General features: G+C 39.2%; 3 protein-coding genes and 1 long non-coding RNA gene across 6 annotated transcripts; 2 read left to right on the top strand and 2 right to left on the bottom strand.

Annotated features, from left to right (window-relative positions):
* The first annotated feature begins 2,734 nt into the window (after nt 1–2,734).
* LOC108952859 (uncharacterized) lies at nt 2,735–3,654 on the top strand. The gene is made up of 2 exons (XR_001978015.2): nt 2,735–2,928; nt 3,223–3,654. It is a non-coding gene; the product is annotated as an uncharacterized LOC108952859 (long non-coding RNA).
* Nucleotides 3,655–6,421: 2,767 nt separating this feature from the next.
* LOC135611848 (RING-H2 finger protein ATL13-like) lies at nt 6,422–9,963 on the top strand. The gene has a single exon (XM_065107495.1). The coding sequence runs from the start codon at nt 8,408–8,410 to the stop codon at nt 9,665–9,667; it is 1,260 nt and encodes a 419-aa protein (XP_064963567.1). The 5' UTR covers nt 6,422–8,407; the 3' UTR covers nt 9,668–9,963.
* Nucleotides 9,964–11,609: 1,646 nt separating this feature from the next.
* Nucleotides 11,610–13,293, bottom strand: LOC135611847 (transcription factor MYB36-like). The gene is made up of 3 exons (XM_065107494.1): nt 13,083–13,293; nt 12,526–12,655; nt 11,610–12,426 (listed from the first exon to the last, which is right to left on the bottom strand). Exons 1-3 carry the CDS (start codon nt 13,216–13,218, stop codon nt 11,742–11,744), a joined length of 951 nt encoding a protein of 316 aa, XP_064963566.1. The 5' UTR covers nt 13,219–13,293; the 3' UTR covers nt 11,610–11,741.
* A 4,087-nt stretch (nt 13,294–17,380) lies between these two features.
* LOC135612895 (uncharacterized) lies at nt 17,381–23,118 on the bottom strand. Of its 3 annotated transcripts, none has more exons than XM_065109686.1 (3): nt 23,054–23,118; nt 17,783–18,760; nt 17,381–17,598 (listed from the first exon to the last, which is right to left on the bottom strand). In XM_065109686.1, the coding sequence occupies exons 2-3, from the start codon at nt 18,694–18,696 to the stop codon at nt 17,562–17,564; spliced, it is 951 nt and encodes a 316-aa protein (XP_064965758.1). In that variant the 5' UTR covers nt 18,697–18,760; nt 23,054–23,118; the 3' UTR covers nt 17,381–17,561. The 3 variants fall into 3 exon arrangements, with proteins under 3 accessions (XP_064965758.1, XP_064965756.1, XP_064965757.1); XM_065109684.1 differs by lacking the exon at nt 23,054–23,118 and adding an exon at nt 22,226–22,493; XM_065109685.1 differs by lacking the exon at nt 23,054–23,118 and adding an exon at nt 22,325–22,493.
* Nucleotides 23,119–23,672: the final 554 nt, after the last annotated feature.

Below are 23,672 nucleotides of genomic sequence, written 5' to 3'. Positions count from 1 at the left end.
CTTTCCAATTCACACACACGCACACAAACAACAATATATGAACACAGAATCAGGTGAAACGATTGGATTTGAATGTTTCCATCAAGTGGTGTGGGGTTGACAACCATTCGCTCCTCTCCTGTCATAGCGGGTGTAGTTTCCTCGCAGTTTGTAATGGTCAAAGGCGAAGAGTTGGAGTGGGGTTTGGTGGCCGAAACTTCCTACAGTGGCGTGCAATGGATACGTAGAACACGGGGGGAGTACGTTGCTCTAATTTCCCCCTGCATTCCCTCTCTGCCCTTTTCATCTCCGGCATTCCCTGCCATTCCCTCGTGACATGAATGTCATTTTAGAGAGTTGGGTGATGTGGTGATGGTAAATGAGAGAGAGAGAGAGAGAGGAGTAATAAGTACATTCAAGTAGAGTTCAGTCTGTGTCTTTCTTTCTTTCAGGATGGAGAAGCAAAAGGAGGTGCTTTCTTCTGCAGAAGATTTGGAGCACCTGTCGAACTGGTAGGGAGAAGATGGAAAGACTTGCAGTGGAAAAGGAGGAGGCAGCTGGTGGAAGGCTTCAAGGCATGGCAGATGCAGATGCAGATGCAGATGGCGATGAGGATAGAGAGAAGCCGGTGAACGCTTTCTCATTCTGAAGTTTTTGCGTGTGCAGTGTGCGATATTGGCGTGAAAGGCTCAATCAGTCTTCTTCTTCTTCTTCTTCTTCTTCAATGTCTGTCTTCTGTCTTAAACTACACATATGTTTGCTACTGCTGTGATTTCTGTTCAAATCTGGTCATTTGTCTTCTCCTCTCCACTGTTCAACCATGACTCAAATGTGGTCGGAAGAAGAGGCAGTAGGAGATGGGACTCCAGTTGGGTGACTTGACATGCTTGTCTTCATCATCACTCTCGTCGACGATATGTTTGGCCACCATTTGTGAGAGCAATCTTGGACAACATATGACCCCATGTTCGTTCCTGCATAGAACAAGGATATAATATATGGACATGACTCTCTAGGCTCATGCCATCTCCTGTAACCTAAGCCACCCCTAACTATCCTGTGGTTTTGTAGTCTTGTAGGAGCTGCTCATTAGTTTAATCTTTCGAAGAAGAGGCTTGTAGGAACTTGCAGACAAGCTCTTTCCCTTCTTTCTTCTCGGTTGGAGTGCACTAAGAACGGAACGGAATGTCAGCTTAAACCAATGCCAAAACTAATCATCTTCGAAGCTTTTCCCCGAAAGAAAAAGATTTTTTTTCAGTATTTTTTCTAAAAAAATCTCAATATTAGACTTTTATTAAATCACATCTTATAATTATTTTTTTATCTTAGGACACTTCTTTTTCGTTAATTTAATGAAAATATTCATCTTCTCTCTACTAACAGCTTTTGATCATTGTTGTCGTTGCCTGTCATCTCCCTATCTCCTCCCTTCTCTTTTATCGTCATGATTCTCACTCTCTGTTGCTCGTCCTTCTATGTTATTTTTGTGCAATATCATTTGTCTTCGACGTCTGTCTTCATCATTACGTATAGGAGTCTTCCATTTCCGTTTTATTTATGCTGTATAGGCGATAGAGGAGGGGGAGAAGGTTGCCGCCTGCAAGCGATGAGGGAGGATGAGCCAGGGGAAGAGAAAGGTAGGAGAGAGAAGAGGTGATGAGCGATAGAGGGGAGAGGGACAATGGAGGTAATGACGATCAATGGTGATAGTAGTAAAAGATTACTCATAAAGGATAAAAGGATATTTTCATTGAAAAAGAAAGAATGTCCTTACATAAAAATCAATTAGAAAATATCATCTAAGTAATGAAAGGTTTTGTTTAAGATAAAATGCCCAGTTTTCTTCCATACTTTATAACATCTTAATCTCGATTCGGTCAATCTCTATGATCATGGGATGTTGGACAAAGGCTGACCATTTAGATTTGGTTCAAATTTAGATCAGTGAATGGACTGCCGGGCCAAAATCCAGCAGGATACAGCTGCAACATAGCAGGCTATGTGCCTGCCACTACGAGTGAAGAGCAAGAAGCAATCCACAGGTATTCCACTGTACTTAACAGTAGATAAAAGAGAGAACAATTGACTTGTGGAGAGAGAGAGAGAGTGAGAAGATGGAGATTACACAAGTAAATTGCAGATGGATACTGCCAGGAGAGGCATATAAATCACACAGAGTCTGAAAAAGCATGCAAATGTACCACAGCAGATATTTGCCTGCCACTAAGACTCAGGAGGGAAGAAGAATCCACCGGTAGAGTCCACTCTATTTAACAGTAGATGAAAGACAGTGCAAAGATTGAGAGGAAAGATTGTAATTAATGAACAGCAACAGATGCTGAAGAGATTCATGATAATAATTGATGTGGGAAAGCAAATCAACCCTCAACAACAACAAAAAAACAAAAACAAAAACAAAAACAAAAACAAAAACAAAAACAAAAATTTACCATGCCACTATGGTAAAAATTTGTTTCAAAAATGAAAAATATTCTCTATATTGATACGATGGATGTGAAATTATTATGATTATTATTATTATCTGTGACAACATTATGATATGATGCAACTCAATCCAAATCTTATAAGAAGGTTCCTAATCATGCCATCTAGTGGTGTATTGTGCCAAGATTTTGACCACAGAAATAGTACTACTTCTTCACACAAGCTTCTTCATAATGGAGGCCCAAAATTATGGCCCAAATTATTATGGGCCGACCGTTATATCTCAGTCGCTGGCTTGCCGCCATGACTTAGGGTTTCGGAGATCGGCAGAGGAAGAGAAGAGAGAATTAATCGTGGAGGCCGGGTGGAAGGGCGGAGGGTTTGGATCTCCAACGAAGACGGAGTAGCAGGGGATTAGCCGGGGCCTTTTGCCCTCGTCGCACGCGTTGCTTGTCGGTTTGCCGCACTCGGTCTCTGGCAGTTCTGCCACCATCCTCTCCGCAGGTTGAGTCTTTATCTTGATCTTACTGCTTCTGCGACTGTTTCTTTAAGAATTCGATCGAGTTTGATGATGGTTCTTTCGGTGTTGTTTTGATGGTTTCTTCTTCAGTTAGTGAAAGGAAGTAGTTTTACTTTCTGGACGGTGGAAAACTTAATTGCTGTTTCATTGATTGAGAGTGCTTGTTGCCTCAAGATGATGATAAAAGATGCAATATTTTCTAATAATGATTCATTTTTTTCTTGTTGATGTAAATATGGTACCTTTAGTCCACTAAATTTTCAGCATTACTGTTGCAGAAAAAACAGAGGACATACTGCAAAAGGTGTCTGTTAATAGGAAAGGATCTTCTTCCTTTGTTTGATCATTTTGAAGTATAGAGCCGTAGATTGTTATTAAATCTGTTGTTGAAATGGTTTTCAGAAAGGTTGAACCATATATATGGAGGTATTGTGACAAAATGGGGTGTCATTATGGCATGAGATACTGATAGCCTATTTGTAGTGAAAGAAAAAAGACAAGCAAAGCATATAAAAACAGTACACATTCAATCTGATTCGTTGCTCCTTATCAGAATTTTACAAAAGAAATCTGCTATTCCTTGAGCTGTTTGAAGTATTGTGCATAGTATCTGGGCCCTTTTGGGCAATTGGATGTACATATTATCGTCTATGTGTTTAGAGAACAAAATGAAGTAGCCAATTGGTTGGCTAAACATGCCAGAGAGAGGATTTCCTTGGTTTTTTGGAGAGGGGAGTGACTCTCTCGTTTAGAGTTTTTATTTTTCTCTGATGCTGCGGTGTCTTTTTGTTCTACCTTGATTTAGTAATGAAATTTTCTTTTCAGTAAAAAAAGAAAAGTGCATATAAAAACATGCTTCAGGTTGTGTATGCCTATCCATCTTCTCATCCTTGACAAATCCTTGATGGTTTTTCTTTTTCTTTTTCCTGCTATGTTGTCTTTGAGTTTACATGTTTCAAATAACTTGTCTACATCTGCAGAGGGCTTGTTCTCAGCAAGTTTAGATAAGCGCTCTACTAATTCAAGCAAGCAAACTCAGTCTGTTGAATTGACTACTTACTACTTGAGTTTGGCTAAAAAGCTCCTTCTTGAGTTCGTAGTAGGATCAGTTCTGGCCATTTATTTTGGTAGCTTTCTGATTTGATGCATCTTAATGTGACAGTTGGATTAAAAATAAACTTGACTATAAACAATCTTATTTGGAATACTTTTCTGAAATTTTCATATAAAATGTACCCTTCTTTAGTTTACTGCCTATTTGGCAAATCAAATCATTGACCCATTTTGGAATCTTGAAGTTGGAGGAGGACTGCATTTTTGTTACTAAAGAAGTCAATTGGCTAGCCTTATCAAGTTAACACAATGATATGGGCTTGTCCAGGTGACAGCTTTAGCTTTCAATACATTGCAGGTAACCTACTCAAGGTGGGTGGTTATGAACATGGGCCATCCTTTGACATAAGGATGACTTTTTGTGGACTTGGAGACAAATGTCTGAAGTCATTCAAAAGTGTCCTTGTACATTTACTGTTTGAAATTATAAGACTGTAACATGTCTGAGACACATTCAATTGTATTCTGAGGAGGTATTCATTCAAAATTAATTTTTTGTAAAAGTTTATTTTACTGAATATCACTTGCTATTATATTAAATAACTACATGTACATAAATCAGAAATGAAACAATTGCTTAAGGTAGCTACAGTTGGAGATTCATTGAGCCATGAATCTCTGATCTGTCTCATGCCACAGAAACAGCTTTCCACAAGACTTCCTTTTGATCTCTATCTTGTCATGTATCTGCTTCTACCTGCACATGATTGTGTTGAGATTATATTAGTGGGTGCAAAATTGTAAGGGACAGCTCTGTCATGGATTTGTGAAGTTAATAGCCGACTGCTGGAGTGCTGCACAAATAATAAAGATAGGCATCGTACCAGGATCAAGCAATTAAGTCGCAAGCCCAAATCTTCCCACACCACATGATTTTAGCAACAAAAATGAGCAATCTAGTAGTTGTCACTAGCATGAGAACATGAGAAAGAAGGTCATAGGTAGAAGGATTCAATGAGTTGGAATGTGATGTGTTGGACATTTAGAATGGCTTGAATCTTTGTCTGATGAAATTCGAGAAAATACTGGGTATGTAATGTAAGTTTTTTGGAGGGGAAAGAGTTGATAAAGTGTCTTAATGAACATAATTAGTGAGCACTCTTCAACAGTTTATGTTTTGGACAAACAGAGATCTTGAATTCTAGCTGGAAACTTTCCTCTTATGAGCCTCATTTATGTCAAAATATATCCTAATGTTATGCAATCTGGTCATTGTTGTTAACAAATTATACAATCTTGCTATGATCGATTGAGTGATTCAAGAAAATGATATCTCTAGTCATTGAACTTGAAGAGGCAGGGTTTACGGTTTAGTCATTTAGCTTGTGGCAAAATGCTGAGTTCTGGATCCTAACTTTTACATATATTGGAATATCAGAAAGTCTTTAGTGTCAGGGAAATTGTGATTGACACATACTATTTCCTAGCAGAAGAATGTGATTAGCACCACATTAAATAGACTATAGTGCTAAGTCTTCCAGTCTTTGTTTGTGGGTTGAAGGTTGAAGCATCAATAGGCTGGACATTTGTTCTAAAACAAATCCAAGAAGGTTTCTATAGCAGCTGATTTGTAACATGAAATTACTGAATTCATGAAAGGCTTGTACTGGTCACTGTTCAAATCATGGCCATTCTAGAAGTTAACTTAAGCATATAATTGTTGATAGTGATATCATCCATCAGAAAAGAAAACCATGATACAGTATGCAACGCTGTTGATTCCTCGACCTATACTACATGTGTTAACACAAGTAGTACTGCTAGGAATCCATGTCAACAATCTCCAAAATTTAGACTCGTGTAAGACAAGCAACAAAAAATAGGCCAAGAACTTCAAAGTATGTATGCTGTTAGTTGTTCTTATCTTAGGTAATTCAAAGCTGAATTCTGCATGGCATACTACAGAATAATGATACATAAAGGCATGTAAAGCTTTGATTATCCAAATTAACAGTTGTTCTTGTTTTGCTCTCAGCTTAAAGACTACAAACCATGTTCCATATTTATACTGTAATAGTTCTAAAAGTATGTATGTAATTGAAGTTTGTACTTCATGGGGAGTTCCTATGCTTTGGAACTTTTTCTCTTTAACCATATGTTAGAATTTGTGAGACAAAAAGGGAGTTCTTGGATCTCCTTAAGCACAATAGTGATGGGAGTATTCAGTAGCGGAAAAGAGTAGGAGATTGGAGAAGTTTCTTTGTGTTACTGCTGCACAGTCTCTTTATCCCCTTTCATTCCCCATGGTTTTCTGCCACCTTTTCTTCTCAAAATAAACAAAAGAAAAACACAAGACATTTGATAACTATTTAGAGCCATTTGTTTCTCAAGCACACAGGATTTTAAATGATGTAGCCTCCTCTCTGTCTCTGGCATGAGACAACATGTAGTTGCCAAGGCAGGTCATCTGCTGGGTAGTGTATGCTAGATCAAAGGAACAATGATATCACCTCCTTGAAGGGTATGAATTCCTTTCTATATATTGGACCACATAGCTATAGTGTGGTCAGTACAGGTTAGACATATTAAATCATAGATTACTGTATGGAAACCCATAAGTCCAAGACCTTACTGTCAACTCTTTGGTTTTGGAAGGGTCAACTTGGTCTGTTTTTTGTGTGTTGGGCACAAGCAAAATGTCAGTGACATGTGTTGTGTGGAGCACTCACCAGCCACTGTAGTTTGTCTTGGCAAAAAAGATAATATAGGATAGAGACATAAGAGAACAGTTCTCTTACATGATGCTTATATCAGAAAACATGATAAAAACAAAGTTGTCCATCATTTGAATAAATTTGACTTAATATCAAGGCTTCAAGCTCATAGTTTTGGATCTCAAGAAGAGGTTGTGGATTTGGCAATTAATAATCACCAAAGAGAATCTTATTGTTCAGATAACAACAAGAACAAATCATGATGTTCAGATATAAGTTCCATGGTTGTAAGCATCCTTCAAATAAGCATCTGCAGATAAAAAGTCCTATTGCTGTCATCACTCTTCTGCTAGAACTGCTGTTGGTGCCTAAGAAGGTAATTTCTTGACTCCTTGTTTTTATTAGCAGATATAATTTCTTGTAGATGATTGATTAGTTGTTCTGATAGCACCATACTTGACTCAAGGAAGTTGACCTCTTGTTAGCTGATTCCATGTACACAAAACCTAGTTTAGAACCACTGGTCAATAAATACAGCAGAACATGAAATCATTTATCCTGTGTTGTCTTAGGAGTTAATACCACAAGATGAATGCATCAGCTTGGTGTTTGTGTTTCTGTTTGACCAGCTAAGATAATCTAACACAATTTCAATCAACAAAGCACAAAAAAAAGAAAATTCCAGATAGCTAAATCAAAACCCAAACACTGGAGCATTGACCTGCAGCTCCAGTGCTGTCTCTCCAGGATCATGGCAATTAAGTCCAACCCCAACTCCTATGTGGGGCTCCATCTTTCCAGGCACACCCCACACACCTCCCAAGTCCCCAGTGCCCCATGACACAAGACCTGGGAAACCTAGCCATTTGATCATGTCCATGTCTCCATGACTTCCTCTTTTGCCTGCACAGATCATGAGATCCATTTTTCCTCCATGAAACCTGTGCATCTGCAATGTCAACCCACCCCAATCCATGCATCATACCCTGAAATCCTCCCTATCCATGCTGCTGTCAATATTATCTGGGTCAAAAGAGAAGGGCTACAGAAAAGGACACAAAGCAGCAATCCCTATGCAAACATGAGGCATGTAGAATGGATTGAGTAAATATCAAAAATGTTGGATTGGAGTTCTACAAATCTATTCTGTCTTGGTTGAATGGTAGGGGAATTTAATGGGGCATTGAGCCTGCTGCAGAAAAGCTGTGTAGAAAGTCAAATGGAAGGGAAGAAGAAGAAGAAGAAGAAGAAGAAGAAGAAGCAGTAGCAGCATTGGATTTTGAAGAGAGTGGGAGTTCCTAAAAGATTCACATCCTCCCTTGGGAAAATATGTGGCATGTTCATTGCCATTAAAAAGAAGACCTCACATAAGAAATAAGCGGCATTCAAGTGTGTTTGGATTCATTTATGTCTGACCCCATCAGCTGACACACCATTAACTTCTCCTTTATTTTGAGGATCCCCATCTTCCAACTTCCTCAACTTCACCTGCAAAATATTTGTTCTGCCTTTCCTTCTTCTTGCAGCGAAGAGAATCCATCACACACACACACACACACACACACCCCAAATGTTTGTAAGACTGATGATGGAGTTTCTTAGGTAGCATGTTCAGGTGAGTCTCATCTCTCTCTCTCTCTCTCTCTCTCTCTCTCTCTTTTATCTATTCTCTTTAAGCTGGTTCTTGCATGAACGCATGGAGGGAGACAGCCTTCTTTCTCCAGTCTCACTCCCACTACCATCCTTCCCACCACCACCACCACCACCTCCTCCTGCGATTAGTTTTGAGAACAGGATTACTCCTACCATCCTTCTCATCATTGTCATCCTAGCAGCCATCTTCTTCATCTCTGGACTCCTCCACCTCCTTGTGCGATACCTCCTGAGACCCAATCACAGAGAGCCAGATGCCATGAGCAATGTCACAGCTCTTCAAGGCGAGCTACAGCAGCTCTTCCACCTCCATGATTCAGGAGTGGACCAATCCTTCATCGACTCCCTTCCTGTCTTCCAATACAAATCCATCATAGGCCTGAAAGACCCATTCGACTGTGCTGTGTGCCTCTGCGAATTCCAATCCGATGACAAGCTCAGGCTGCTTCCAGGTTGCAGCCATGCCTTCCACTTGCAGTGCATCGATACCTGGCTCCTCTCCCACTCCACTTGTCCTCTCTGTAGAAGAAGCCTCCCCACCGAACTGTCTCCTGCCAGTAGCTGCAGTCCTGTGGTACTTGTTCTCGAGTCTGGTGGTGAGAGCTCGAGGGGGAACACCTCTAATCTCCCCGGACAGGATGACTGTGTGCCGTCGATCAATGACAAGCAGGAGGCAGAGGCAAAAGTAGTGCCTGTTAAGATCGGAAAGCTGAGGAGTGTGGATGATGGCGGAGGCGAAGGCCGAGAGACTGGTAGTGGCAGTAGTAGTTTGGATCAAAGGAGATGCTTCTCCATGGGTGCCTATGAGTACGTGATGGATGAGAGCTCCTCGCTTCGAGTCACCATAAAACCGAGCAAGAAGAAGACGGCTCTCAAGCAGCGCGGCCACCGGGCTGCGGTGTCAGAATGTGACTGCCGCTCAATCAGAGAGGGATTCACAGGATTTGATGCATCAACAAGCGTGGTATCGAGAGGTGGTGGTGATGCAAGCACGAGTGCCGGTTTGCACAGGAAGGAGAGCTACTCTGTTTCGAAGACATGGCTGCGCTCAAGGAAAGATGAACTGGTTGCAGAGGATGATGCTTCCAGGCGGGCTTCGTCATTCCGGTTACCACTGCACAGGGGAAGGGATGACTTCAAGCAGAGGAGTAGCAGCAGCCCTGTTACAGTGACAGAGGACAGGGACTCTTGGTGTTTGGATGTGGAGGCTAGGAGCTGCCACAGCCATGTAGCAGCAGCATCAATGGTGGATGAAACACCTGCATTTGCAAGCAGAGGTTTGCTTTGGATGGTAAGGAGATAGAACAAGTCAGGAATCATCTCTGGTTATCAGTTCCAAGCTGCTCATCTGTTCTTTGGATTGCTACATATTGCAATGAAGCTGTAGATTTTGGTGATGGAGAACAACAGAAGCTAAAGATGATCATCTTGTTACAGTCTTTTTATGTGTTTTGCTGAATATTTTTTGGAAGATTCAAGGAGTTTTCTTCTCTCTCCCTCTCTCTTCTTTCTATGAGAAACATGAATCTTTTCTATGGAAGATTCAAGGAGATTTCTCCCTCACGTTCATTCATGTTCATAAGTTGTTTGTAGCCTCACTGTCTTCTTTCTTCTCTTCAAGTTTTGGCATTCGAAGTATGGAACAGAAAACTGGGTTAAGATTTAGCACTCCTTAGCACAGATTGGAGTAATCCATCAATGGCCATCTTCTTTCCTACATCATGTTATGTGTCTTCTTCCTGCTTGCATTCTTCTTTTCTGCTGTGGCATTCCAAAGCAGAACAAAAGATTCATCTGCTCTAAAACACAACCATGCTTTTGACACTAAACTTACAGCCTGAGCTTTTGCTTATGCTAGTGAAGTGCAAAGCACATGGAAGAGAAACTTCCATGAAATTGTGGTTGGTGCCTTGCAGTTGATTCATATGTTTCTTGGGTCTGCAAGCAATGAGTATATGCTCAAGAACTCATATATATAGCAGGAAAAAGGATTGTGGAATACAATAAGTAAATAGCAGTCAGAGCTTCTTGTGTTTGACATTCTTGACATGAAAATGTAGTACATGGCCAACTTAAAATAACTCCAAGTTGCTTATAATCTATGAAGGCCATTTGGGCCATTGAAGTGGCTTTGGCACAAACCTTTTATGGCACCTTTTGGGCTTCCATTTTGGATGTCTCAAGGGATGTTGCAAGGTCTCAAAGCAATGTAGAAATTTGTAAGGTTTCTTTTGATTCAGACTTGTCTGTTTAATGGACCAAAGTGGCTAAACATATCTTTTTGCTGAACATTCTAATCATGTTTTATAATTCTATTATGACTATTTTTAACATGTTCTGAATTATCTGTCCTTAACCTTGTTAATTTGTTTATTCGTTTAATCGGATGATGTCGGTTAGCATGAAAAGAAAAAGAAAGAAAACTTCAATCTAACTCACATACAAGAAGGTTTAGAAATATCCATGAGAGTAATGATGGCATATATCAATTCTTTTCGGAGCTTGTATTGGTAGAAGTCTCATGCACCGACCGAAAATATTATTTTTACTATCTTTCTCTCTCAGTCCGACCGAAAATATTATTTTTACTATCTTTCTCTCTCAGTCATAAAATTGCACATCTTCTAGCATTATAAGTATGTCGTATAAAAGAAATGGTAATGATCCTATTTATTTGGACTAATATACATAATTATATTTTTTTTCTTTTTTTTTAAGGGAAGAGTGAAAAACCCTTTTTTTCATTTCAAAAATAAAAAAAAGGACTGCAAAACTGCAAAAAGAAGTCCCCAAAAAAACACATCACAAATGTTAGAGAATGCCATATGCATTATATGTATAGGAATGAGACGACCTAAGCTCGAAGAACTGAGTTTATGTGACAGAAGCTACCGAGAAAGAGAAGAGTTGTAATTGTCTCCTAGTAGCAGAATCTGTCAAGGCTGCAAGAACATAACCAAAGAAGTAAAGCAGACTGCAGCACCTCTAAATGTTGTTATGTCAACACACACATGCCAGATTTAATGCATGTTATTCATCTAAAGAAGGAAGAGATGCATGCACTTTAGCTTTTACTGGCCAAGCATGTGATCCTCCTTTGTAATGGCTGCAAGCAGAAAGGAAGGTTTCCTTTTGTCATGGAATAATGCTTGGTGTAGCTTTTGAACACCAAAGAGAACCTGACATGGATTAGTTGCTAAGAAGAAGACGAAGAAGAAGAAGAAGAAGAAGAAGGCAACAATCCAGCTTAAGTATTATTGAGGCATTTACAGTACTGAGTGTTCTTAAGACACTTGATGCACAAACACATAAAACTCAAGCCAAAAACTTCAACAACATCCACCTTCTCAAGCTTAAGATCTCAGTCTTGTTTATCCCTATAGATTGTACCGTAACGCGAACTCTTGAATCATGGCATCAGAATGGAGAGCTGAAGCTGAATCCCAAGATCCCATCGACGACGATTGATCCTCCAAACCATTACAAGGACACCAATTTGTAGTCTCCCTTTCGCCATACAAATCTTTGTAGTAGTCTAAGTTGGCAAGTTGATGTTCTTCATCCCCTACAAAGGAGGAGGAGTTCTTGCAGTAGAGCAAGTCCTGGAGGTCAGCTTCAAGGCCTGCATCAAGGTTTGAGCTCGAAGTCTCCATGGCCGAAGGTGAGTGAAACCCTAATGCCGAGCAGTCTATTTCTTGCAGGTGTCCCGCATCAGGTTTCGGTGGGGATACTTGTTGAATTAGGGTTGTGGCAGTGGGATCTCCTGGTGGATGGCACTTGGGCTGGCGTGCAGGGTGGTTGTGGAAGGAGAAGGGGTGGTAGAGGCCATGGAACTGCATGTGGAGTTGCAGCCTTTCGAGGGCTGATGCGCTTAGGGTTTGAGAGGGTGCCTCATGGTTCACTCCATTAGCTTCCTCACCAGCCGCTTGGTTAAGGTGGAGGCTTGGAGATTGAGCAGATTGTCTTCGCTTGCCTAGGAGTTTCTTCTTTAGCCTTGTGTTCCAGTAATTCTTGATGTCATTATCTGTTCTTCCTGGCAGCTGAGCTGCAATTATTGACCACCTAATACATGCATGAAATCTCAGTTTCATCACCGAAATACTTGAGTTGGGTCTAAAGGAGGGAGAGAGAGAGAGAGAGAGTAGTTGTAGTATGATATACCTGCTCCCTATACTGATGTAGAGGCTGCAGATGATTTGATCTTCTTCCTCTGTAAAACCACCATGTTTGATGTTTGGTCTCAAGTAATTTAGCCATCTCAGCCTGCAGCTTTTGCCACACCTTTTCAATCCTGCAAACAAAAGGTTTTAGCTAGGTTTCTTATCATGATCAAATCACTGAAAACTAGGAAAGCAAAAGGATAGAACATGAACTTAGAAGAACATAGAAACCCTCTAATGGTGTTTTGGCTATGATTAGGCTCCTCCATCTCTATGTGATCAATAATTCTCTTCTCTTTTTGTGACCAGTTCTGCATCTAAATGTGTTCATCCTTGGATATGAAGATGACATATATAGAGAAGGCAACAGCTTCAGCCTCTTCTACTATATTAAGCTTATCCCAAGAAAACCTTATAGATTAGCAGATATAGAGAAGGCAACAGCTCCAAGGAAATAAAGTTCTAACAAACCAAAGATCCAGAATGGGTTTTCTGCCAGGGAAGAAGATCCATTAAAAGCCAAAGCCTAGTCAGTAAGGGTTTGTGGTAACCACTAACCAATCTTATGAGGCAGTGCAATCCAGTTTCCACCAGTTCCATGCTCCTCAATGTAAGCCTTGAGCTTTGCATCCTCCTCAGGTGACCATGGTCCCTTCTTCACATTTGCCTTGTCACAGCATGGAGCTCTTCCCATCTCTCTTCTTTCTCCTCTCTCTCTCTCTCTCTCTCTCTCTCTCTCTGCTCCTCAGCCCAAAGAAAATTTGATGTCCCAGACTTGGGTGGTGAACAACCAGAGAAGTTGATGCCAAGCTATATAGGAAGAAACCAGGAGAGAAAGAAGGATGATGTGATGCTTTTGGTATAGGACAAAATTGCTGAAAACTAGGGTTTCTTCCAATTGGCCACTGCCTTTTCCCCTTAAAATTAAAAGTTTTCAGATCTCAAATCTTATGAGATTGACAAAGTCCACCATGGTTTGCTTTGAAAGTGATCTACAGCAATCATATCCAATAGCTACCAGCAGTAAGAATGCCTTGATCTTATACCTAACATTATCTATAAGGTTGAATGGAAGATCTCATGTAGATAGTTTCCACTAGGCTTGCCCTTTAATTCTGACTTTGGTAATAGAACCAGGTGTACTTGATTCACAAATGATCTGTATTAGTTTGATGTTGAGCCAATGGATGACATTCATCAAACTTTGAGATGATTATGAAGTCTATGATTATATTTTATATTTAACTAGTCCATATAGTTAGGTTCTTCAGAATTGTCAAAGGCTTAAACCTTGATGAAACTCAAACTTTACATGTTTAATTTGCTCCATATGATTGATGGACCTCTATGAAACTACAACTTCAAAGATGCAAATATGTGCATGACTAACTAAGCCCTGACATGCACAATCCAACTTTACCATTTATATACTTAACCTAATTGAAGTCAACAACCACTTGTCCCAATTCACAATGAATCACCACAACCCTATAAAAATCACCATGATTAACCAAAAATGAAACCATCCAATGTCCTTCTTGCATCTCAACCAATGTCAGGATATAACCCAAATGAACTCCACAAAGTTGTATGACCACCAATTGTATCTGATACCAATTATTGTTTTCCAAACTAAATTGCACTTAGTTCCTACTAAACAAGGGTAGTCTACTTTGGGAACATACCTTTTCTTTCATGGACAAGTTGATGAGGAAGTCTCATCAATTTAAGGTGGAAAGGAAAACTTTACACTTAAGATATGGAGGAAACTCTTGCATTTGACCTTGGTGTCAAGGGAGGAGGTGGTCCAAGACACTGCCACCTTTCGAAAGATATCCCAAAAGGCAGCCTTCATTGTCATAATGACAGAATTAATTACATAAAGCATGAGGACTTAGATGTGAGCAATCAATGGAAAAGGAGGAGATGTGGGTATTCTTCCTCTTGTCTTTGCTTAGAGCACTGGAATCTCATGGAGGATGTAATGGCATCAGCAACAAAGACTGCTCTTAATCTAAGGAAAGAGCACCATCAGATAAGCACAAGAGATAACAATGAGGAGGAAGATGGGGGTATTGGGAGATTACTGTAGCTTTGATTGATGCAATTGGAATTTAGCATCTGGAATGTTGTGGTTTTAATTTTCCACATGTATACACAATAAATCTCCTAAAATAATATGTATATGCAAAAAAAAAAAAAAAACCTTTGAGCAATATTTCAAAGTATTGTTGCAAAAATTCCTCAAAATGAAGAATAGAACTACATAGATCACTGAACCATCTTCTTCAAAGAGATGCAGCAAAGATGGAAACTAGCTAGAAGTGATATAAGCAGGTCTTTCTGTGACCCAAGACAAGCCATTACTTCCTCTTGAAGCACCATTCAAAATTGTCAACCACCAAGCAAATAATCTATCAAATGATATCTCCATTTGTTTCACCTCTCAATTTCTTGCCATGGATCTTCCTCTTCTACCCAAGCACCAGGAAATATCCTGTGGACAGCAGGGACAAAGCCCAGAAGGTGTTTGTTGTTAGCCTTTTGACTTTGTGGCATTGTCTCCAAAGAAGTTTTCTTTCTTTCTTTGTTTAGTGGGCAGGTACAAGTCAATTCAAAGTCTCACTAGAAGTCACATATATATATATATATATATATATATATATATATATATATATATATATATATATATATATATATATATATATATATATATATATATATATATAATTCTTCTATTAAGCAGGCAAGACCAGCCATTGCTTTTGGCTGAAGTCAATTGTTCATGATGTATCCTAGAGGTATTGTGAAAACCAATACTGTGAAATTTACTTGCACTCCTCTTCAAACTTCATGTTTCTATCTTACACCATAGCCTCTTTTCATTCCTTCATGCAACTTAAAGAATCTATCCTAGAGTTGTGTCATTAACAGTGAAAGGAGAATGTAGATTATGCAGCAATGTGAGGTGATACAATGTAGACTGCCATTGTGCATTGCACCATAGACTGCATGAAAAAATGATTTTAGATTGTGGGTATAGTATTGATGGACAATAACAAGACTGTCCACTTGGATTGTGCATTATTCATGATCCATATTCCATAATATTGCCTGATAGACTATCATCCTCTTGCTATATTACCCTGTTTTGTTTGGTAAATTTTAAGTGAATGCCATGATTGAAGATTGAAACACTTCTTAAGTCAATGTTTGGTTAAACCTACTTTATCATTATGTGTTCCATTGTCAATCACATCAAGACTCAAGGCTTGAGACAAATGAATTGAGACAATCATGCAAAGAGAAGTACAAAGAAAAATCAAGTAAACTAGGAAGCTGGGAATAAGTCATGCAATCCTCCAAATACATGGCTGCTGCAAAGCTGACCTGTTACCTCTCAGTCATAACTCAATGGAGTAGTGGTCACCTAATCAACTTCTCCAACAGTGTCTATAGCTTGCTTTAATGGATGCAGCAATTTGTTGTCTTGGATATGGTGAGACACTGCTCCTCTGGAGAGCATTGGCAAGCAAAACTAGGTTGTTCAAGTGGTCTTGTTGGGCAATTTTAGGATCTGTGTGGAGCACACACATTATATTAGATCTGCTTTGTTCTTTACTACTCAGCAATGCACAGATTAATCAAATGAGAGTTGAAAAGATAATGTTCTAATTTAAAATTGCCATCTGCAGCATATGATGGATGTCTGTTCTTCCCAAAGGAATCAACTAAGCTTGCTGGTATGATGAAAAGGTGATGGAGTTTGACACTCCCCATTAGAATAGCATTCCTGCATAGTCAAAGCCTGACACTATCTGTAGGATCTCACAATGGAGAAAGGTTGATAAATGTATTCTTTTCAGTGCACATAAGATGAAGATGAAACTAATATAATGTACACATTTCCTTAATAAATGGAAATGGAAATCATGGTCACATTTCCTTAATAAATGAATCACATATCTGCTGCTGGAAATACAAAAGCCATCAGTAGAGATTATGGTCTTTCCCTGCAGCAGAGAGATGGTGGTGGTGGATCAGAGTATGAATTCTACATGATAACCAAAAGAATTAATCTAATTCTATCTTGTAATTACCATCCTAGCATTAGTATAAGACAGAATCTATTTGATCTCTAAAATGGATTAGTAATCCATAACTTTTTGAGGCATCATTTATTAGTAGTTGTAGATGACTAACATTTTCAATCATTTACATCTTAATTAAATCATAAGAACCAAGAATAGAATCATCTATTTGATTCATTCTACAATATCTAACATTTTCAATCATTTCAATCTTGGTTCAATACAAGTCATAAGAATAAGAAAATACAAACATCTGATTTGAAGCATTCTCAATGACCATGAAATGAATGTCTACAGGATTTTTTTTACTAAATATATAATGTCTGCATCCATAATTCAAGCAATGGTATATATCATCAGTTCCATTTTTTCACTATCCTCACATGCAAAGCACATGCATGAGCCCGGCTTCATATAAGAGAACAGTTGGGAAGTATATCCCAACAAACACAAGGAAACTATATGCTTTGCACATACTTCCCATGTAACACCCATTTATCCAATATAATCATGCACCAAATTCCACAGACAAGACTACAGTAACAAAACATCAGAGGAACATAACATTCTCAATCCACAAAACTTTGCATTCCACTCCAACTCTGTTCGCGCTTGTAATAGAGTTGGACTCAGCACCAACCAAAAGCAGAAGCATGGTGACCTTTTCTATCTTCAGAATCAAAGCAAATTAAACAAACAAGCCCATGACTCACACCACTCTTTGTTGCTAAAGACAACAAAATTTAGGCTTGCATAACAAAGAAGAGAGAAAATTGATGGATTCTTGGATTTCGGCAAGGAATGCATGATGAAACATATACCGTAACTATTTATATGAACAGATTAATTGTCATCAGGCAACCTCTATGAAGAAAGTAGAACTAAGCTGTATGAAGCTGCAAAGATGCCCCTGGCTGATAGACTAGCTATTGTTGGTTCTTGGCAGTCAAAGATCGTAGAAGTGAGATCTGCGCCTCCCATATCTGCACGTGTTGCCCAAACAACAAGATATTAGACAAGGCAATAAACAGAAACATAATTAGGAGGATTGAGCCTACTGCTCATATCTGCCCTAGCTTTTGCCTCAAAGAACCTATCCAAGATAATAATTTTTTGCTAGTATCACGGAGTCATATTCACAGAGAGAAACAAAGAGTTCACTCGTACCTGTAGTGGGTGGGGATCACAATGGACGCTGCAGCACCAACACCTGTTCTGGCAAGCTCATCATCAGCTTCAACAAATCTGTACTCTCTGATCTCTGAAGATCTTCTAGAGCCCTCACCATTATTTGAACCATCAGAGCTTGAATGGTGACCACTTCTTCTGCTCCTTCTTGATCTGTGCTGGTTTCTTGAACCCCTATGAAATACCTTACAAGATATGCAAGAGGTCCACCAGTTACCCCTACTCCGAGGAAAATCTTCATGCTCATCTCCAGTCTCTGCATCACCATACTCGATGACATAGTCACCTAAAACCACTCCATGGGGAACTTCTGCGTGTATAGTGCTCAAGACATCTATGATCTCTGACGACTGCTGAAAATTTTCCCAGTCGAGTTGTTGTGCAGGATCTATTTCTGAAGGGCGTGAATGGGGGTGTTTTAGCTGAGCATGCTTCTGCAGCTCAGTGAAGTTGCCAATATATGAACACTGCTTCTCTTCGCAGCACCGTTTCTTCATGTTCAGATAAACACGGACCTCATCAATAACAACCCATCCAGTAACATCACCTCTACATAGTGGGCAGGCTGGTGGGTTAGTGGAGTTTGAAGAAATGTCTTGAATGCAAACCATGGAAACTCCATCTGTAGTTGTTGTGACTTTTACAACAAGAGGCACTCCGTATGCACTTTTGAACCGCTCGAGACAATTCGAATGGGCTTGGTCAGTGTCACACATGAAAGGACGACATCCCTTGTCATAAGAAGAGCATTGGAGTAGGACCCCGTTGTGAGGGAAATCCAAACAGATTGGGCAAGTCACATTTTCCCAGTTACAACCTAATTGTATGTCGTCCAACTTCAAGGGATGGGGCTTGGTGTCAAGCCCTTTCTGGTTCATGATGCACAAGGTCATTGGCTGGTTTCTACAACAGCATAAATGCTGTTGAATTGATTTGGAGAAGATTTATTCCAAGGACCTGTATATGTTATTGAACAGGGACACAGTTATAAAATCTTCAACACAGAAAAGGGTTTAATATAAAAAAAATGGATATTTTGTATAGTCTGCAAATCAATAGAAACAGAAATAACAAAATTATGAACACTGGATTTCCTGGTGAGGCTGCCAACATTTCATTGGTATAAACCACCTTATGAAGCATCACCACTTTCTACAGTTGAATTATAACAACTTAAAACAACATACCCCAATCACTGACATGCAAGGGCAATCATCAATCAAGGCAGCATATGGCTTCTTAATTTCCCAGTATGCTATTGATCATGTGAAGCCATTTTCTTGGCACAGCCTATGGAAGATTCCGGTTATCCCTCATACAACTTGTTTCTGTTAGAAATTGTTGCATGGCAGGCTTCCGACTTCAATCTATCTTGCTAATATTGGTATCATGGATGTTAGACCTTGCGTGTTCTGTGGTTCTCAAGCAGATAGCTTATTTCATCTGTTCCTTGACTGCCAGTTTGCTCAGTCTATTTTCTCTATCCTAAAGCATAAGTTGGAGATTTCATTTAGATTTTATGATCAATGGCATACTCGATCTTGGCTTAGGGAAGGATTTGATTTGGGTACACAATCTTATTTAACCCTTAGAGCCATTATTGCTTATGCCTTTTGGATGATCTGGAAGGCCCACAAATGATGTCCTTTTTAGTAGTAAACAGGTTACAGTATATTCTGCAAGGTGGTAGCATGTGTTGCTACACATCCTGTTCAGATCCTGCCTGAGAGCCCCCCAGCCCTCCTAACCAGATTTTGGTTTTGTGGAGCCCGCCGGAGGTGGGTTGGTGTAAATTGAATGGGGATGGAGCTTATTGTAAGGATTCTGGTCTAGGGGGTGCAGGTTATTTAATCGGAAATGATGCGCCGAAGGTGGGTTGGTGTAAATTGAATGTGGATGGAGCTTATTGTTAGGGTTCTGGTCTAGGGGGTGCGGGTTATTTAATCTGAAATGATGCTGGTGAGTGTCTTGCTGAAGGGTGCAGGATTTTGGAGAACAAGGACAGTGGTGTAAATCGAATGTGGATGGAGCTTATTGTTAGGATTCTGGTCTAGGGGGTGCGGGTTATTTAATCCGAAATGATGCTGGTGAGTGTCTTGCTGAAGGGTGCAGGATTTTGGAGAACAAGGACAGTCTTTATGCGGAGATGTTTGCTGTTCTGGAGTACCCTGCGGAACCTAATTAATGTTGTTTGTGATGTATGACATATTTTAGAGTCCTTCCATAATTTCAATGTTGTTCATGCATTCAGGGAAGGAAACAAGTGTGCAGATTGGTTAGCCAGTTGGGCACGACAAACTAAAAACTCTTTTTTGGGGAGAGGACACTGACCGGATCCTTTTGCTTCTTTTTTGAGTGCTGATTTTTCTAGTACTGGCTGTATTCGCTCCATTTAAGCTAATATAGTCTTTTCTTTTGGAATAAAAAACAACATACCCCAATCTTCGATCAGCTTTGTGCATGTGCATGACAACAATGTGAAATCTTCCAATTCTAGAATCAGCCACATGGATGTCCTCTGACCAAAAAGAGATTTGTTGAAGGTAATATTATGAGTCAAATAAGGGCTATTAAAATCCTTTTATTATTTGGAATAAAGTATTCTTAGGTTTTCTTCTAACTCTCCTCATATCATTATTCACTGATGCATCTGTAAGTCTTAAATCATCTAGATTAAGGTGTGAACAATAACAATACATATTTACAAATGTGAAGGCTCATATTATAATTAAACTATATAAATAATATCTTCATCAATCCTCCTTTTTGGCTGAAGAAAAAAATCCAAGTCATCTAAATAATTTTCATCTGAGAACTCTTGTCCAAGTATACTTGGGATTCTTCTCTTGCTACCATTGAAGCTGCAATTTATAATATTAAGTCTCATTTTTACTTGGTCTAACACCCTTGGTTTTTTAAGATTGTCTCCAGCTCAAGTTAGACTTAGACACAATTAAACTCATTAACTATAAATACCATAAACTAACAACAAGCAATATGGAATTTTATCCTGAATATTTCCAGTAAATTTATTCATTAATAGTGTGAAAAGATAAAAACTTAAAGTTGATTTTCGACAAAAACTTGAAATGATATGAAACAAGAACCTCCTAATGTCCTACACATTGATAACCTATCATATGTATTTTTTCTTACATCAAGGTTAGCCGCTAAATACACATTTCTTTTTTAAAACTACCATATCATATTTCTAAATGCTTTTTAATCAATGTTAAGTCTAAGCAAATTATTACCGACTACTATATACCCCATCTTCAAAATTAACAAGTTAGACATATCAGAGCCAAATAACCTTAATTCAGATGTTTGATGAGCATTGCAATCATAGTATAATGCATACAATCTCAAATTCTCAACACAACTGATATAAGGACACTAACTGGGATATTAGTGGAACTCTCAAGAAACTTGAACACTACATAGTCCTATGACGGCATTAATGGAGATACAAACATGATTTTCTTACCAAAACTGATAAATCCTTTGGTGATACAAGACACAAATCACACCCTATGATGTCAACACCATCCAAATAAACAAATTTGTTCATGAGCTTTGACAATAAGTTCCATTGTAGAGTTTAGGCCTAATCATCCGAGAAACCATGGAAATAATGAAACCAGTGCAATTATATGATACTAAAGGAGAAAGCTCTCTGTTCCTTGTTCCTTAATAGTTGGATTCTACTGATCCACAATATTAGAATGGTATTGTAACTCTGCACACATTTTAAGACTCCGGCTGGGGTCATCCTTTGGATAGCATGGTGTGGAGGAAGTTATAAGCAACCCTTGCAGTGCGAGCTTCCATTTTCATTTCAGATATCACAATCCAAGAATGTTGACACCCCAGTACGCCTGAATCATCCAACTCTCTCACAGCATATAATGAATGGAACAAAGAACTATCCAAATTCGAGTTAAATAACTTGTATGGAAATACCACTCTCCTTAAATATCATATACCTCTATGGTTTCTATAAGACTGACGTTTTATGCTCCCCTCCTAATTCACAATTCGAATCCAATTAAAGAACTAATATTGTTAACCGACCAATTTCTTTGAGGTCTTCCACAACATTGTTTACCTTTCACGGTCCGAGAATGTTCTCTGTCCCTTATTGCACCCTATTGGAACCTTAAAAGATTGCAACTTTAGAAAATATATTCAATTATCTTCCAAAATCTCCACTTCTGTCCATAAGAAAAAGTCATCTGAGAGGCTTATCACGAAACCCAGCTTCCCAAAGCATAAAATCGGAACAATTGGAACGACTAACTAGAAAACCAACCGCCGTCCACCATGAATCGGATCATGAAACCAAGCCAAATACAATCAATCAAATAGAACATACAGAACGCAGTCGAAAGGAGGAGCATCAGATATCGAAAAAGAGACCACCTTTAGGATTCTCCGAAATCTTTTCCAAGATCAAAGAAGAAAGACGACCAATTCGAGCACCAAGAACGCAGCATCCAGGAGAGGGAATCGAGAACGGACCTCGCAGAAAAAAGATTCCCCGCCGAGAGCCAGCGGGGGCCTCGATTTGAAGAGCCTTAGCCCCAGATCTCCTTGGCGTACAAAGAAGGGAAAGATCGAGAGAGGAAGCCGGGATGAGGTGGGGGTCGGAGGGAGAGGGAGGAGCCGGCGTGGAAGGGAAAAAGTCCACGCATCTCTATTTCTTTTCTCCTCAATATTCTCTCCGCTATCGAAATAGTAGGGGCGATGGAGACGTTTTCGCGGCCCGACCGAAGCCACGACTTTTTACACGACAGTAGGAGTTGGCGCGCCTGCAGAAGCGTATCCATGCCCGTCCGCTAACTCAGTCGTTACTTAAGCCGGCACCCTATTATTCTTTCTTTCTTTCTTTCTTTTGTGGTTGTTGTTGATGGACTCAATAACTCGGGCTGACATAACATAAGGGTATAAATGACTTTTTACTGCTCACATGAGGTGCACGTGCTTCTGAGGAAAGAAATTAAAAGGTGAACAACCCTAATTAAATTACTTTCTCATCCTTCCTCTTCTCCCTATCATTTCTCTATTACTATATTACAAAATCAATTTTAAAATATTTATATATTATTATAATATATTAGTTTATTTAGAGATCCAATTTACTATATTACTTAAAATAATAATATGAGAGTAACTTGAATTTTGAGAGCAAGTAGTAAAGAAACTATGGTTGGTGGTTCAGAGGTTGCTTGCAAATGGGTCCCTGCTCACCTTTGAATGGCAACCATGGCAGCTCACCTACCATTCCTTCATACTGTGCTGACCATATCTTCCAATAAGGACAATGATGTGGAAACTGCATATGATTTGGCAACAAATCAGCATTGTCACATGTTACATGTTTCTCAAAAGGGGTTCCATACCATACTAAATCCTCTCTTTCTTTTCTTATTTTCTATTCATTATTATGAGTCTCACAAAACATCCCTAACTGTACTTGTAGTTCTAGAAGGAAAAAAAAGGGCCTAAATTAAAAATGAAAAAAAAGAAGTTGATTCTTATGGTGAAGCATGTCATTAGGAAGAGAACAGTACCTTTAATTGCTTGAGAATGGATACTGGATACTGTACAAAAGAATTCCAAGACTGGTTCACAAAGAGCATGCCTCAATGGCCAAAAAAAAAAAAAAAAAATGGTGATACATAATTTGCTGTGAATATAAGCTTCCTTTGACCCCATATCTATAATCTGAATCATGCCATAATGTAAATTACAGTCACAAGGTGTTTGACCATACTTGTCTTCATGATTCCATCATTAGTTTTTGCAGAAAATTTACTATAACAACAACAGAATCACGAAAAAAGAACCAACTATTAGTGAACTTTTA

This window comes from Musa acuminata, chromosome BXJ2-5 (assembly GCF_036884655.1).
Source record: "Musa acuminata AAA Group cultivar baxijiao chromosome BXJ2-5, Cavendish_Baxijiao_AAA, whole genome shotgun sequence".
In the NCBI taxonomy this organism is placed as follows: domain Eukaryota; kingdom Viridiplantae; phylum Streptophyta; class Magnoliopsida; order Zingiberales; family Musaceae; genus Musa; species Musa acuminata.
The sequence above is the reverse complement of the archived record's forward strand: the minus strand, read 5'-3'. Positions and strand labels throughout refer to the sequence as shown.